A 15,550-nucleotide genomic window follows, 5' to 3' on the forward strand; every position below is an offset into this window, starting at 1 on the left:
AATTGAATTATTGCGAAGAAATTTATAAAAAAATTTGTAAATAATTGAATTCCTATAAAAATTTTATTATTTATGAAAATAATTGAATGTTTGCGTAGAATTTTATTGAAATTATTTTTAATAATGGAATTCTTTTGGAAAATTTTATTGAAATAGTAGATATTGAAAATCATTGAATTTTAGAAAAGTTTTTGAAAATAATTGAAATTTTGACAAGAATTTGATTAAAATTTTGTAAAATAATTGAATATCAGAGAAGAATTTTATTATTAATTTATAAAGATAATTGAAATTTTGACGAGAATTTTTTTAAATTTTTGAACACAATTGAATTTAGTAACGATGTTACTAAGTTAGTTAGTAAGTTAGTAACTAAGTTAGTAACTAACTTACTAACTTATTATTCTCCCTGGAGAAGCTGAATTCGTTGAATTTTTACAAATCGTTGACTTTGGTGTTTTATTTTTAAAGTAAAATTTCATTCATAGTTAAAAATAACACCAAAATAGATTATTTTAATCTTTTCCGGTACTGATTTAATCCTACAGGGATTAAACTGTTGCAGATTATTTTAATCCAGTCTGGTGTTATTTTAACACCTCACGTGTTAAACGATTTACTGTGATTTTAAATCCATAATTATTGACCATAAAAATCACAATAATAGGTACAATAATTTTTACTTAATTTAAAAATTCTTCTTTTTTTAAACTGAATCCCTTTTTTGAAAAATAAAATCCCCTTTTTTCTATTACTACATGAATAAATCACTGTGATCATCAACAATCACTGGAATATTAAATTTAATTTGATGTGACAGAATTTTGTATGTAGAAAACAATTTAGAAAGAAAATTTAGAAAATAACTCTCCAGTAGCAAAAAGTTTAATGAAGTATTTAAGTAAATTTAAGGTAAAATTTAATTTTAATAGTGAATTCCCAACGAGAGTTAATATTCAAGTACTTGTGCAGAAGAATTTGTTGTGCTTATTGTCAGTAGTGTGCACTGTCTGACAGAATGTCGTTTTTTCTACTTAAATCGTTGATATCGTCTGACAAAGCGATATTTTTCTCCTTAAAAGACGAGTTTTGTCTGCTGGCAACTCTGACTGTTCTACTTAAAAATTTAATAGTCACCTTTACTCCTGTAAATAAATACTTTACGCAACTTTAAATCTTTTCTTAACAAAACTCAATATTAAAATTTTTTTCTAACAAATAAAAGACAAAAATAAAATTTTTATTCATACTTATAATAAAATTTTATTCAATTATATACACAGAAAGGAAATAAGTATAAAATTTTGTAGAAATATTTTACAATTAAAATTTGATTAATGTTTTCGATATTTTGTAAACTATAGGTACTAAATTTCACATTAGTTTTTTTTTAAAGTTTAGTATTTTTCATATACCAGAAATTGTAAAACACTTTTATACAATTCGTATATTAATTGTTACTCTTCAACAAATTTTCGCGGAAAATAATATTTTGAGAAACTTTTAAAAAGTTGAATATAATTTTAACCAGCTACGCGAGAGTTAAAAATAATAATAATACCTATTAAAACTAATAAAAATAAAAAAAATAATAAAAATATATTTTCTAAAATTCAAATACATACAATAAATAATAAGTAACATTACAATTTTTTAGAATTGTTTTTAACATTTTGAAGAAAACAATCACTTTCAAAATTTTTAATTAAAAAAAAAATTAAGTTTCAAAAACTTAATTTTTTTATATTTTTCAAAAATTCAATCATTAAAAAATTTTACGAAATTTTAATTGTTTGAAAATTTTTTAATTGTATATAATTGAAAAACTATTATCTTTCAAAAATTGTTTAAAAACATTTTTGAAAGATTAATTTTCTTTATTAATTTTTTGAAAATATTATACCTTAATAACTTTTAAAACAAACATCCCACAAAGATTGTCAGTTACTGTTATTATAATAAAAATTCAATTTTTGTATTTAAATAATTAAATTCTCAAAGAACTTTCGGAAAATTATTAAAAATAAATGATTTACAGATGAAGTTTAGTTAAACATTGTATAAAATAATTGAATTTGTAGAAGTGTTGTGTTGTAATTTTTAAAAATTATTAAATTTCAAAATGTTTTACATTGAAATTCTTTTAATAGAAAAACAAATAAAAACTTCAATAATTGAATTTAGAAATCAGTGAAAGGCGGACAGCTATCGGAAAGGGAAGGGGGTTGTCAAAAATCCACGTTTGTCCACGATGGGGACTATAATATAAAATTTATAAAATAAAAAAAATAAAAAAATAAAAGTTTAATTAGAGAAGAATTTTGGAAGTTGAATGAAAGTTGATATTCTGTGGAGGGAAATTTGACTGTTGGAGGACACATAATCGATATAACGAACTGTTGAAGGAAAGACTGGCGTGTGCACCAGTCATATGTGTCTTTGTATAAGTAAATTCGCGTACCCATTCGGTTAACAACAACTTTAGTCGCAACTTATGAGTGATAGTCACGCCTTGATTGTGCATGCCTCTGATTTCTACAAGTCAAATAACCAGAGTAAGGTCATTTTCAAACCCAAGGGGGTTGAACTAAATATCATTATAACTCATGCTCCACAAAATAGGAATATCACACTTTTCACAAATTGCGAACAAAATTTTTCCTTCTTTCTTCTTTTTTGTAGCAAAATTTTACTCATTTAAACAAAAATTTTTATTTTAGTGACTCTTTTAAAATAAAAAAAATTATTTCTCTAAGTCTTATTAAAAATAGTTTTTTTATTTTTTTTATTTTTTTTTATAAAAAACTAACAATGACAATTTTTATAACCAATTTCTTGGTAAAAAAAGAAATTTTTAGTTATGCATCTCTTTGGTATATATATCATTATATTAATAATATAAGTAACAACAAATTAATTAAATCTAGTATTTTCATGAAATTTGGCAAAAGAATTCAATTATTTAAAAAAAAATTAATAAAATTCATCCAAAATTAAATTATTTTCATAAATAATAAAATTTCTACATGGAATTCAATTAATTTAGAATAACATTTTCAAAAAAGTTTCGAAAAAATCAATTGTTTGAAAAAATTTTTTTACAATTTCTTCACAATAATTCAATTACTTTCACTAATATAATAACATTTTTCATGGAAATTCAATTTTTCAAAAAAACTTTTAATAAAATTCTAGACAAGAATCCAGTTATTTTCATAAATAATAAAACTCGTCGAAAAATATCAATTATTTTTAATACTATTTTAAATTAATTGAAAAATTCAATTATTTTCACAAATAAACTTTTCTACAAGAACTCAATTCTTTAAAATAAAATTTTCATATTTCAAGTATTTCGAAAAAATTAATTATTTAAAACAATGTTTATAAAATTCTTATAAAGAATTCAATTCTTTTTAAAAATAACAAAATTTTTAACAAAAATTTAATTTTTTTTAAAAACATTTTAATAAAATTTTTAAAAATTTTTCGCTATAATTCAATAATTCTCATAAATAATAAAATTCACCGCAGGATTTCAATTATTTTTAATACAATTTAAGAAGAATTGCTCAAAAAATTTAATTATTCTCAAAAATTTGATTTCAATTCCTCAAAAAAATCAATTGTTTAAAAAATGTTTTTTTTTAAATTCTTTGAAAGAATACAATTGTTTACAAAAATTACAATAGCATTTTGAAAAAATTTTGAAAAAATTTTAATTTCTTTCACTAATAATAACATTTTTCATGGAAATTCAATTTTTTAAAAAAATTTTTATTAAAATTTTCAGAAAGAATTCAATTATTTTCATAAATAATAAAATTCATCGAAGAATTTCAATTATTTTTAATACTATTTTAAGTTAATTAATCGAAAAATTCAATTATTTTCACAATAAAGTTTTCCACAAGAATTCAATAATTAAAAAAAAAAAATTTCATAATATTCATTATATTTCGAAAAAATTAATTATTTAAAATATCGTTTATAAAATTCTTATAAAAAATTCAATTATTTTCAAAAATAAGAAATTTTTTCACAGAAATTCAATTCTTTTTAAACATTTTAATAAAATTTTTCGCAATAATTCAATTATTTTCATAAATAATAAAATTCTTGTCAGGAATTCAATTATTTTTGAAAATTTTAATCAAATTTTTAATAAAATTCTTTAATAAAATTCAATTATTTTTATAAATAATAAAATTCATCAAAGAATTTCAATTATCTTTCTTAAAAAAGACATGGAGTGGAAAGGTCGAATGTATCGAAAAGTATCGAAGTAAAGAATGGGCAATGAGAATGTAAAATCTTAATAGAAGGGTGTTTTTAAAATTGTTTGTACATGTGAAGGTGGCGCTGCAGTCGTATGTTATTTAAAAAGAGCGCGAATATATAAATTTTATTTTTGTTAAGAGAAAGTACTCATAATAAATTTTATTTTGCATTGTCAAAAAAACGTCAACATTTCAAATATAAATAAGCAAATTATGAACTGAAAAAATTTGAATATTATTATTAATGAAATAATGGACTCGGACAATGGACATATTAAAATTAGCACCGTAGACGGCCGCTTGCGGCCGTCGGTAGAGCTAGTTTTCATAAATAATAAAATTCATCAAAGAATTTCAATTATTTTCATAAATAATAAAATGCTTTTTAGGAATTCAATTATTTTCAAAAAAATTTAATAAAATGACACACAGACATTCAATAATTATTGTCAAAAGTTTTAATAGAATTCTTTGTAAAATTTAATTATTTTCAAAAACTTTTTGCAATTCAGTGAATTTCAATATTTACTATTTTCATTACATTTCCAAACAGAATTCAATTATTTAAAAAAATTTTTGTAAAAATCTTGGTAAGAATTCAATTCTTTTCATGAATAATAAAAATTTCTCTGAAATTCAATTATTTAAATTAGAATTTGCATAAAATGTTATGGGCTTTCAGAACTTCAATAAAGTACTCCTTATTACCCTAGGGTAATAATGAGTACTTTATTGGTCTGTGAGTAGCGGTTAATAAAGTACTCATTATTGCCCTAGGGCTATAATGGGTACTTTATTGACCAGCTGGGTTATACAGAAAAACCCGACACATTAAAAAAAAAAAGCTTCTTACCATCGTAAAGGTTGACAAATTCTCTATTAAAAGCATTGTTTAAAGTTTTTTCAAAAAAAATAAATCAGATATGAAAAGTGCTGTACCCGCGATAGTCATTTGTAGGTGGTACGGTTTTGAAATAGAATGCCTCATATAGATTTTAATTATTTTCTTTTTGTAAAATTGAGCACGATTTTATTCAGAACAGTCGAAATTACTTGTAATTAATTAAATGAAATTTCTCCAAACTCTACGCCGTTAATGTGGATTTTGTCAAACTTTACATAAAATGAATAAAAAAAAAATGATTTAAAAAAAAAATTTTTGAAATGAAAGTTTATGTTGTTGTTGCTTTTTTTCAATGAAAGAGTAATTTTGGTTGGAATTCTATAGAAAGCTAAAATGTCTGTTATTTTTTTTTTTATATTACTTTTTGTTGCGACGTCAGATTCAAGAAATCTCGTAATCGATATTGCTCGGACACCTGTCGGAAAATGCCGTTCGGCAGGTTCGAGAGTTCACTTTTATAGCCGTGGCATTATATATATAGATCTAAAAGGCCAGACGAGATTGCAAAAGAGCAAATTAAAAAGACTATTATATCTGGCTCTATTGTTTCCTTATATTCTTTTAAAATAGAGGTTGAATATTATTTATATATTTAAATATCACTGCGGAGAGAATAGAAATGCATTTCTCCTCTTAATTTCAAATCTTATATTATTTTATACTTTTTCTTCTTTTTATAGTCTTCTATATTTAGTTTTATATCTCTTACTGTTTCGCATTTATTTTCTTAATTGTTAAATTCATTATTTTTTAAATTAAATTTTTATATAATTTTTCTTTTTCTATTATTATTATTATTTGCAACTTTTTTCTATTTGCAAGCTCTTGGAATAATTTTGTATAATTTTCGTATTTCTTGAATTTATTAATTTTATTTTTATAATTAATTAAGGATGATTTTATAGTATGATAAGGTATAGAAACAATAAATCTAATTCGAAACATTGTTTTGGCGTTTATTTGCTAAAATAAACAAATTTGAGTTACAGTTACTTCATGTGAATTAAATAACTTTGATTGTAAGTTTGTTAGTCTTGTGCTTTCTCGTGTAACAAATGCGATTTGCTTCCTCCAGGAGCAAACATTTACGAGACAAAGAACCTACAATAATATATAGGGCGAAATAAATTCATTACATTATCATCAAAAGTGGAATTTTTCATTTTCAGTTTATTAATAATTGTACTTTTTTTTATTTACATTTATCTACATTAGTATAAAACATTTACAAAGTTCACTCTCTTTTCACAAAGTATTTTTATCGGTAATAAATATATTTTTTCGAATAAACGAAAATTAAAAATAAAGATTAATAAAGCATAATCTATTGTTTGAAGAAAAGTTTTTTAATTAAAATTTAATAATTGTTACGTATAGGATAGAATTGTTATCGTTTAATTAATGAATACCCGCTGAGAGCTCAGTTGTGGGAAGCATATCAAGTTTCAATGGAGCAAATAAAAGTATATTGAAGAAGAAAAAAAAAGATATATATATATATACATACATACATATCTGTCGATAAAATCAATATTTTGTCAATTGTGGTCAGTCAATTGAAATGGCTCAATTAGGCTTTATTGAAATGCATTGCTGCAATTAGACAATATTGGCTTTGTGGTGCACCAAAATGACACTCACGAATCACAATGGGATCAAATAGATTTCAAATCGCGGAACCATTATCACGCAACTAGTTTCAATGTCCAATCAATTACGATCAATCTCGATCACTTATTAGCTCCTCCTTCTCATTATCAAAAAATTCCCATCTCGCATTGTCACTATATAATGTAATTATAATTAGTCAAATCTCACATGTGCACATGGCACGGTCTTTGTATATAGATATATCCAGGGTTGCTGTGCAGAACCTGGAAATCCCGAAAAAGTCATGAATTTTAAAATCAAACCTGAAATTTCATTAATTTCATTAATTTCATTATCAGTTGTAAATTTTCTGAATTTAACCGCCATATTGGATCCACCATTTTGAATTTTGAAAAACTAACACCAAATGCTACATCTGCTATAGTGTAAGATTTGACACTACTGACATTTTATCAGCACTGCATTTAACCTATTGCCATTTTAATGAATTGTCGTTCAGCTGAATTGAACTTATAACGAAATGACATTTTAACGAATGGTCATTTTTAACCGAAATGAAATGTTTTAGATAAATCCATCAAATATTAAAATTTGGATGCCATATTAGATCCGCAATTTTGAACTTTGAAAATCTGACATCAGATTCATGATCAGCGAACCCGAAAATCCCCCGAGTAACAAGTTTTAAGCAAATCCGCTGGATTTTTAATTTTCTCGTCCGCCATATTGAATTTTTAGAATCTGACCTCAGATTCGTATAATCAGCGACCCCGGAAACCCCCGAGAAACGAATTTCGGTCGAAACGCATCAATTTTAAAATTACCCGCCATATTGGATCCGACATTTTGAATTTTGAAAAACTGACCTCAAATTTGAATTCAGCTACCCTAAAAACCTTATATATGATGAAACCATATTGTTTGGAAACTTTTTTTCGGAACATATTTTTACATTTTTTTAGTCCTACAAGCGATAGTCAACTATATAGACTTTGATAAAAATTGAAAATTAAAACTATGAAAAAATGGGGGATTAACTCTGCTGGGGATTGAAACCCAGGACCTATCAATTGCTGGTTGATTGCTCTTCCACTGAGCTATAGAGGTCCATATGCCTGAAATTTTCAATATCGACTCATTTAGTCACGATGTTGACTTTTTTTATTTGTGATATCGAACTGGTTTCTAATTTTTTTTTTTTGTTCGTTGAACATGATCTCAAGTTTTAAAATTGCCCAGCACGTCAGGATTTTGAGATAAATATCGTCATAGTGACCGTGAAATCGTGTTTTTAAAAGTCTTTACCCCCACTTTTCTCAAAATCAAAATCCTCTATTTTTCTTTGATCGATCTTCAAATTCATGTTTTTAATAAGTATTTATCTCCATTTTTCTAAAAAAAATCCTGACGTACTAAGCATAATTTTGGGATCTGGAATCATGTTCAGCAGACAAAAATACATTGGAAAACACTCGAGTATGAAAAATTAAAAAATATGCTGCACCTAAAAAACCTGGTCTACCCACGCTACTTAAGTAAAATGTTATTTTAATCAGATCAAGTTGTTTTGCAGTTTCATTAACAAACTTATAGCTAGTATAATTTCTTTAATTTGTTTCATCTTCATTTATTTTTATCCATTTTCTAAAATGTAGAATATTTTTCATTTTAGTACTATTATTCTTAGTATACTTATAAATTATAATATTATACTATCCCTGTAGACATACTAGGACATGGGATGTCTTTAGGACATCTTTAGGACTTCTATGTCCGTTCGAAAGACATCCGAAAGACATCTTATGTCCTAAGGATGTCTCTAGGTTATAATTTATCTTTAGAAGATCCTTTGAACCTACATAGACATCCATATCTAGACATCACATGACCCTGTGCCTACTGGGTATTTATTAGTAATTGCAGTGAATTAACTGATTAAGTAGATTGCTTATAAAAATTATTAGTCTCATTAACAATTAATAATTAGTAATAGTATTTATATATTTTATTAAATATGTCAAAAATATCAAACTGAAAATTCCTTTGAAGATTCTTTACAGTTGTCATATGTAGGATCCTCCATAATATCCTTTATATATAGGATCATACATAGGACAACTGTAAGGAATAAAGGAATTTTCAGCAGTATATTCAAGGAAACATTATACCAAAACAGGAAAAAGTAACCGCAATTTGCTTCTTTTGATAATTAAGGTTTCTTTAAACAATTTACTAAATTTTTAAATCAAAAATACAACCATAGAAGTTGAGACAAAATAACAATTTAATTTAAATAACTTAAGACATTTGTTGCGTGACTACCAGCTGAAAATTGATGTTAATATTATCTTGTTCCAGAATTTTATCGCTCTGTGTTATTTAGTATTTATTTTAGTATTTTATTTTACTATTATTTATTTTATTATTTTCTGAATAATTAGCTTGCTTTCGGTTATTATTTCATTTCAATGGGAAAAATAACATTTTACTTTTATTACTGTGTCTAATATTCTCCCTTCCGAGTCTTCTTTTAATTTTTTTTTTTTTAAATCATAAACGGGTTTCGATAAATAAACCCTTTCGTACAGAAGCACTTAATACTAATGGCACACAGTGCCTACAAATATGACCAATTTGGTGAATTATATAATGCTATATATAATATTGCAATCTCGATTGCAATTTTAATTATTAATGGCTTACTTTATTAAGAAAAAGGTTCTGTACAACTTTATCGCGTTGAATTTTTTTTAATTTATTTTTCAAATATGAATATTTGTTTTAAAAAAAACTGAAAAAGAATTTTCTCGTTTGTAAAATACATATATTTTAAAAATAGTAAACTTTTTGAGAAAGTCATGGCGGAAAAGTTATGGAGAACCTTTTTCTCAATAAAATAAGCAATTGTTAATTAAAATTGCAAACATTTAAAAGCAAACCCAGAAGCGAAAATGTTTGAAATAGTAACGAGAGTGGAATGTTATTTATTGAAATGAAATAATAATAATAATAATAATAATAATAATAATAATAATAATAATAAAATAGAAAGCAAGCTGATTGTTCAGAAAAGATGGTATGGAACAAAAAATAATGCATATTTATTAGGTATGTAAAACGTATTTTAATAATAGCATCAATTTCCAGCTAGAGGTGACAAATATTCGATTCTTATTTATTTTCAACTTGAAAAAATTCTGATCACCTTAACCTTTTGAAAAAAGATTTAGACAATAAGTGTGTAAAGTTGAGTGAAGTTGTAAAAATAAATGCAAAATGAATTTTAGAGATATAATATAGGAAAATGAAGAAAAGAAGTAATAATGACGTGATTTTTTGATACATGTAGTGAAAAGTCTGAGTGTGTGTGAGAGTGTATCTAAAGGTACAATGAACGTAAGCCTTATAGAACAACGCCACGTTAAGCTGGTTGCGATTGGTGTGTTACAGACACGAGGTGCCTGTCACCTCGGAGCCGATCACGGTGATACACATGGACGAGGACGTCGTTGTGGTCAACAAGCCCGCCTCCATCCCTGTAAGTGGTGTACTGCCAGGACACTGTACTGCCAATTATATATTTCTTGCTTCTTTCTTTTTCTCTTCTCTTCTCTTCTCTTCCCTTCTTTCTACTTTTGCATGCTCTTCATTTTTTACTAACCATTTCTTCGCTCTTTTCTTTTAATATACTTTCTTTTCTTCTACAAATTTTCCATCTGGGTGTATTGAATGATTTTTTTTCTAATAACTCACACTGAATTATTGAATAATTATTACCTTTATTACAGGCCAATGAACGACTCTAAGACACAAAAGCAATGATTTATTTAATAATTCATTCTTAATTTGAATAATTATACACAGTAAAACGTGAGGTGTTAAAATAACACCAGAATGGATTAAAATAATCTGCAACAGTTTAATCCCTCTAGGATTAAATTAACACCAGAAAAGATTAAAATAACCTATTATTAATCTACTATTTCAATAAAATTTTCCAAAAGAATTCCATTATTAAAAAAAAAATGGAATAAAATTCTACGGAAACAATCAATTATTTTCATAAATAATAATAAAAATTTTTAAAGGAATTCAATTATTTTCAATTTTTTTTTTTATAAATTTCTTCGCAATAATTTAATTATTTTCATAAATAATAACATTTTTTCAGGGATTTAATTATTTTTATAAATAATAAAATTCTTTTAGGAATTCAATTATTTTCATAAATAATAAAACTCATTGCAGAATTTCAATTATTTTTAATGCAATTTTAATCGAATTCCTCGAAAAATGTAATTATTCTTAAAAATTTTATTAAAATTCGTCCAAAGAATTTAATGATTTAAAAAATTTGTTGATAACATTTTTCATGAGAATTTAATTTCAAGAAACATAAAATTAATAAATAATTTATTTTTGTATTTAAATAATTGAATTCTCGTAGAATTTACTAATAAAAATTTATGTAAACGTGAATTTTAGTTAAAATTTTAGATTATAATTAAATATTACAAGCATTATAACGTGGATTTTTAGAAATAATTAAATTTTTGAAAAAGTTTCAAACTAAAATCATTGAAATTCTTAATTTTTCATATTTTTGAAAAAAAATTCTGTAGAATTAATTCTTTTTAAAAGTTTAATTAATAGGATTTTTATTGAAATTATTTCAAGTTTTTATTTTTTAATAAATATATTTAATTGCAGAATTTCCAAATAATTGAAATTTTGTAAAATTGAATTGTAAACGAATAAATTTGAAAATCCTCAAAGAACTTTTTTTAAAAATTATTAAAAATAATGGATTTATTGAATAATGTTAGTTAAAAACACTAGAAAAAAATTTAATTTTAGAGAAGTTAGAAATTATTGCAGAAATTCAATTATTTTCAAAAGTAATAAAATTCTTCTTAAGGATTCAATTATTTTAACTAATAATAAAACTCATCGCAGCGTTTCAATTATTTTTCATACAATTATAATTGAATTTCTTGAAAAAAGTAATTATGTTCATGCAAGTTTTAATAAAATTTGACAAAAAAATTCAATTATTTAAAAATTTGTTAATAAAATTCTTTATGAGAATTGAATTTTGAGAAACATTCAATTATTTAATAAATTATTTACTTTTGCATTTAAATAATTAAATTCTTGTAGAATTTTCTAATAAAAATTTATTTTCATTTTATAAAAATGAATTTCAGTTAAAATTTTAGATTATAATTGAATATTAAAAGCAATTAGTGTTAATTTTTAGAAATAATTGAATTTTGAAATTAATTTTTTTTTGAAAAAGTTTAATTGAATTTTCTTTTATATTATTTGAAGTTTTTGTTTTCTAATATGCATTTAATTAAAGAATTTAGGAATAATTGAAATTTCGTGAAATTAAATATTGTAAACAAGTAGTTTTGAAAATTGCCAAAGAACTTTTTCGAAAATTATTAAAAATAATTGATAAAAAGTTCAATTGTAGTTAAAATTTTTTGAAAATAATAATTGAATTGAAAAAATGAAAATAATTTTGAAGAAGTATAATATTCTTATAATATAAAATAATGATTTTATTACTTGGTCATCTTTAATTATTATAAAATATGAAGAAATCGATGACTCCGAGTCGAAGACTCGGAGTTATCGATATCTTCATGTTTTATAGTTATAAAAAAATTTAATGAACTAAAATTTCATTCATTGTAAAAAATAACACCAAAATTGATTATTTTAATCTTTTTTGGTGTTAATTTAATCTGCAACACTTTTTAATACCTCACGATTTACTGTGATTAATATTCTTATAATTATATTATAATTTAATTAATTTTTAACGTTTGTGAACGGCACCTTATAAAGAATTAAAAACTTTTTGTGTCTTGGAAAAATCTTCAAGAAACTTATGATTTAAAATATTTTGGAAATTAGAATAAAAAAGGAAAATTTTCAAAATTTTTTTCTAGGTAAGGAAGTGTTAGAAACCAATGCTAACTCTCTTTTTTCTTAAATGAAAATTATTTTAATCCATCCCAAATATATGATCACAAACGATGGTGGATGGAAATGCCCGAAAAATTAAAATTAAACTTAAAAAGTGTTTTTTCTCCAAAATAGAAAGTTTCGATTTTAAAATTATTTCTCTTTCAACAAAATTTTTAAAAAATGACAAAAAATTTATTTTTCAAATAGAAAACAAAATTTTTTGTTTAAAAATTTTTCTTTTAAAAATGTTTCATAAAGAAACTTGTTGAATAATATTTTCAGACTAAAATTTACAAAAATTTGCATAGAAAAATATGTTTTCTTCGGAATTGTTGATCATGTACTTTATGGACTTCGTCAAAGTGTTATTTTATAAAATCAAAATAAACAGAGAGCTAGAGTTTTATAATTCGATAACTCTTTTACAAATTCTTTTATATATAATTTTTTTAGAATTACCTGTTGATTTTTGAATTTATGTAGATACTAATTTGGGGTATATACTGCAAATAATAATTACCGATAGAATATTTAAATATATATAAATAAATAAATAAAAGATTTGAAATCAGTAGGTGCTCTATATGGTGTCAATTAATATGTTTTACAAATGTTAAATTGCATTTTTTATTTATTTAAAAAAATTTATTTTCGTTATTTAATAACTTTTTTTAGTCCATTTAGAAAAAAATGGAGTTTTTTCTATAATTTTGCAATTTCTTAAGCTGAATATGAAACGACAGGTATAGTTTTAATTGAAAATTATTAATTCTACAATTTTGTTTAAACAGATTTGTTGCTATTTATTTATAGTAAAACATTTCTAGTTAATCATTTCTGGTAACTTTTACTACTTTCAAAGTAAATTTTACTAATTTTTTACAAATATGTTCTTTGAACGCAGCAAAATTTACTCCGAAAGTAGTAAAAGTTACCAGAAATGTTTTACTATAAAAGCAGTAAAAGCAGGCCTCGGATATTATAACATTTTCGACTTTTTTCGACAATTTTCAAAAAATGCGACTTTTTTCGACTTATTTTCAAAAATTACGACTTTTTTGACTTTTCTTCCGAATATTGCAATAATTTTTAGTATAAAATGCAACTTATTTTCGAAATTTACAATTGAAAAGAGTTTCAATAAATATTGAAATTTTGTAAAATTTAATTAAAAATAATTGATTTTTTGTGTTTTTTAAAAATTTTTGAAAATCAACATTATTTGAAGAATTTTAATTGCAAATTTTGAACATAATTGAAATTAAATACCTCGAAAGAATTTAATTTTTAAAACAATTTTTAATATATTTCAAATAAATTCAATTATTTTCTAAAATCTTAATAAAACCTTCCGAAACAATTCAATTATTTTTATAAATGGTAAAATTATTCGCAAGAATTCAATTATTTTTATAAATGGTAAAATTATTCGCAAGAATTCAATTATTTTTATAAATAGTAAAATTCTTTGCAGGAATTCCATTATTTTCAAAACATCTTTAATTGAATTTCTCGGAAGAATTCAAATATTTTCAAATATTTCCGTAAAATTCAATTATTTCCTAACATTTTTAATAATTTCTTCGACACAATTCAACTATTTTTATAAATTACTAAATAAATTTTCAAAATTTACAATAAAAAAGAGTTTCAATAATTGAAATTTTCTAAAATTTTATTGAAAATAATTGATTTTTCTCAAAGTGTTTGATAAAAATTTTTGAAAATAAACTTTAAAAGAATTTTAATTGTAAATTTTGAAAATAATTGATTTCTCAAAAATTTTAATGAAAAATCTTCAAGTGTAAATTAAAAAATGTTAATTAATGAAAATTAGCTTCAAAAAAATTATATTAAAATATTTTTGATAAAAATAATTCTTAGAATTTTTACATTCTAATTTTTTTAAAATTCAATTATTTTCAATAGTTTCAAATACAAATTTCCAAAAATTCAAATACGTACAAAAAATAATAACATTAGAATTTTTTACAATTATTTTTAACATTTTAACAACATATGAACTTTTTAGATTTATTAAAATTTTGGAGAAATCGTGTTTATATTAATAATTAAAATTCTTTAAAAATTCAATTATTTTTTTAATAGAATTTACCAAATTTCAATTGTTTGGAAATTTTTCAATTCTATATAATTGAAAAACTATTATCTTTCATAAATTATTTTAAAAATATTTTTGAAAAATTAATTTTAAGAATTTCTTTATTACCTATAATTTTTTGAAAATTAATAACTTAAAAAACATTTTTGTATTTAAATAATAAATCTGTTTATATTGTGGCCTTAAGGTCACAATATAAACAGATGTATTTGACAAAAATTAAGATTCTGAAAACATTCTAAGTTGTATTTAAATAATTAAATTCTCTAAGAACTTTCAGAAAATTATTAAAAATAATTGATTTCGAGAAGAAGTTTGATTAAAAATTGTAGAAAATAATTGAATTTTAAGAGAATTAAAGTTGTAATTTTTAAAAGTTATTAAATTTCAGAAGGTTTTAAATAGAAATTTTTAAAATTTTATTCCCGTATAAAAACAAAGAAGAAGTATTTAAATATTTATTTAACGAAATTATTCAAGTTTTAAATAATTAAATTTAGAAATCAGTGAAAGATGAGAAGAATGAAAAATAAAATTTTTATGACGACACTGAATTAAATAAACGACTTTTTCGACTTTTTTTCTATTTTAAATTGACTAAAGCGACTTTTTTTTGCACCTTACAGTCGATATGAGGCCTGTAAAAGTTATATA

General features: G+C 22.8%; 1 protein-coding gene across 2 annotated transcripts in view; it reads left to right on the top strand.

Annotated features, from left to right (window-relative positions):
• LOC122498765 (RNA pseudouridylate synthase domain-containing protein 2-like) overlaps positions 1 to 15,550 on the top strand; it is a 486,414-nt gene that overhangs the window by 437,543 nt on the left and 33,321 nt on the right. For both annotated transcript variants that reach the window (XM_043606677.1, XM_043606678.1), the window contains one exon: positions 10,246 to 10,333. In XM_043606677.1, coding sequence (XP_043462612.1) covers positions 10,246 to 10,333 — 88 coding nt within the window. The remainder of the gene's footprint in view (positions 1 to 10,245; positions 10,334 to 15,550) is intronic.

This window comes from Leptopilina heterotoma, unplaced genomic scaffold (assembly GCF_015476425.1).
Source record: "Leptopilina heterotoma isolate Lh14 unplaced genomic scaffold, ASM1547642v1 Lhet_16, whole genome shotgun sequence".
Lineage (NCBI taxonomy): Eukaryota > Metazoa > Arthropoda > Insecta > Hymenoptera > Figitidae > Leptopilina > Leptopilina heterotoma.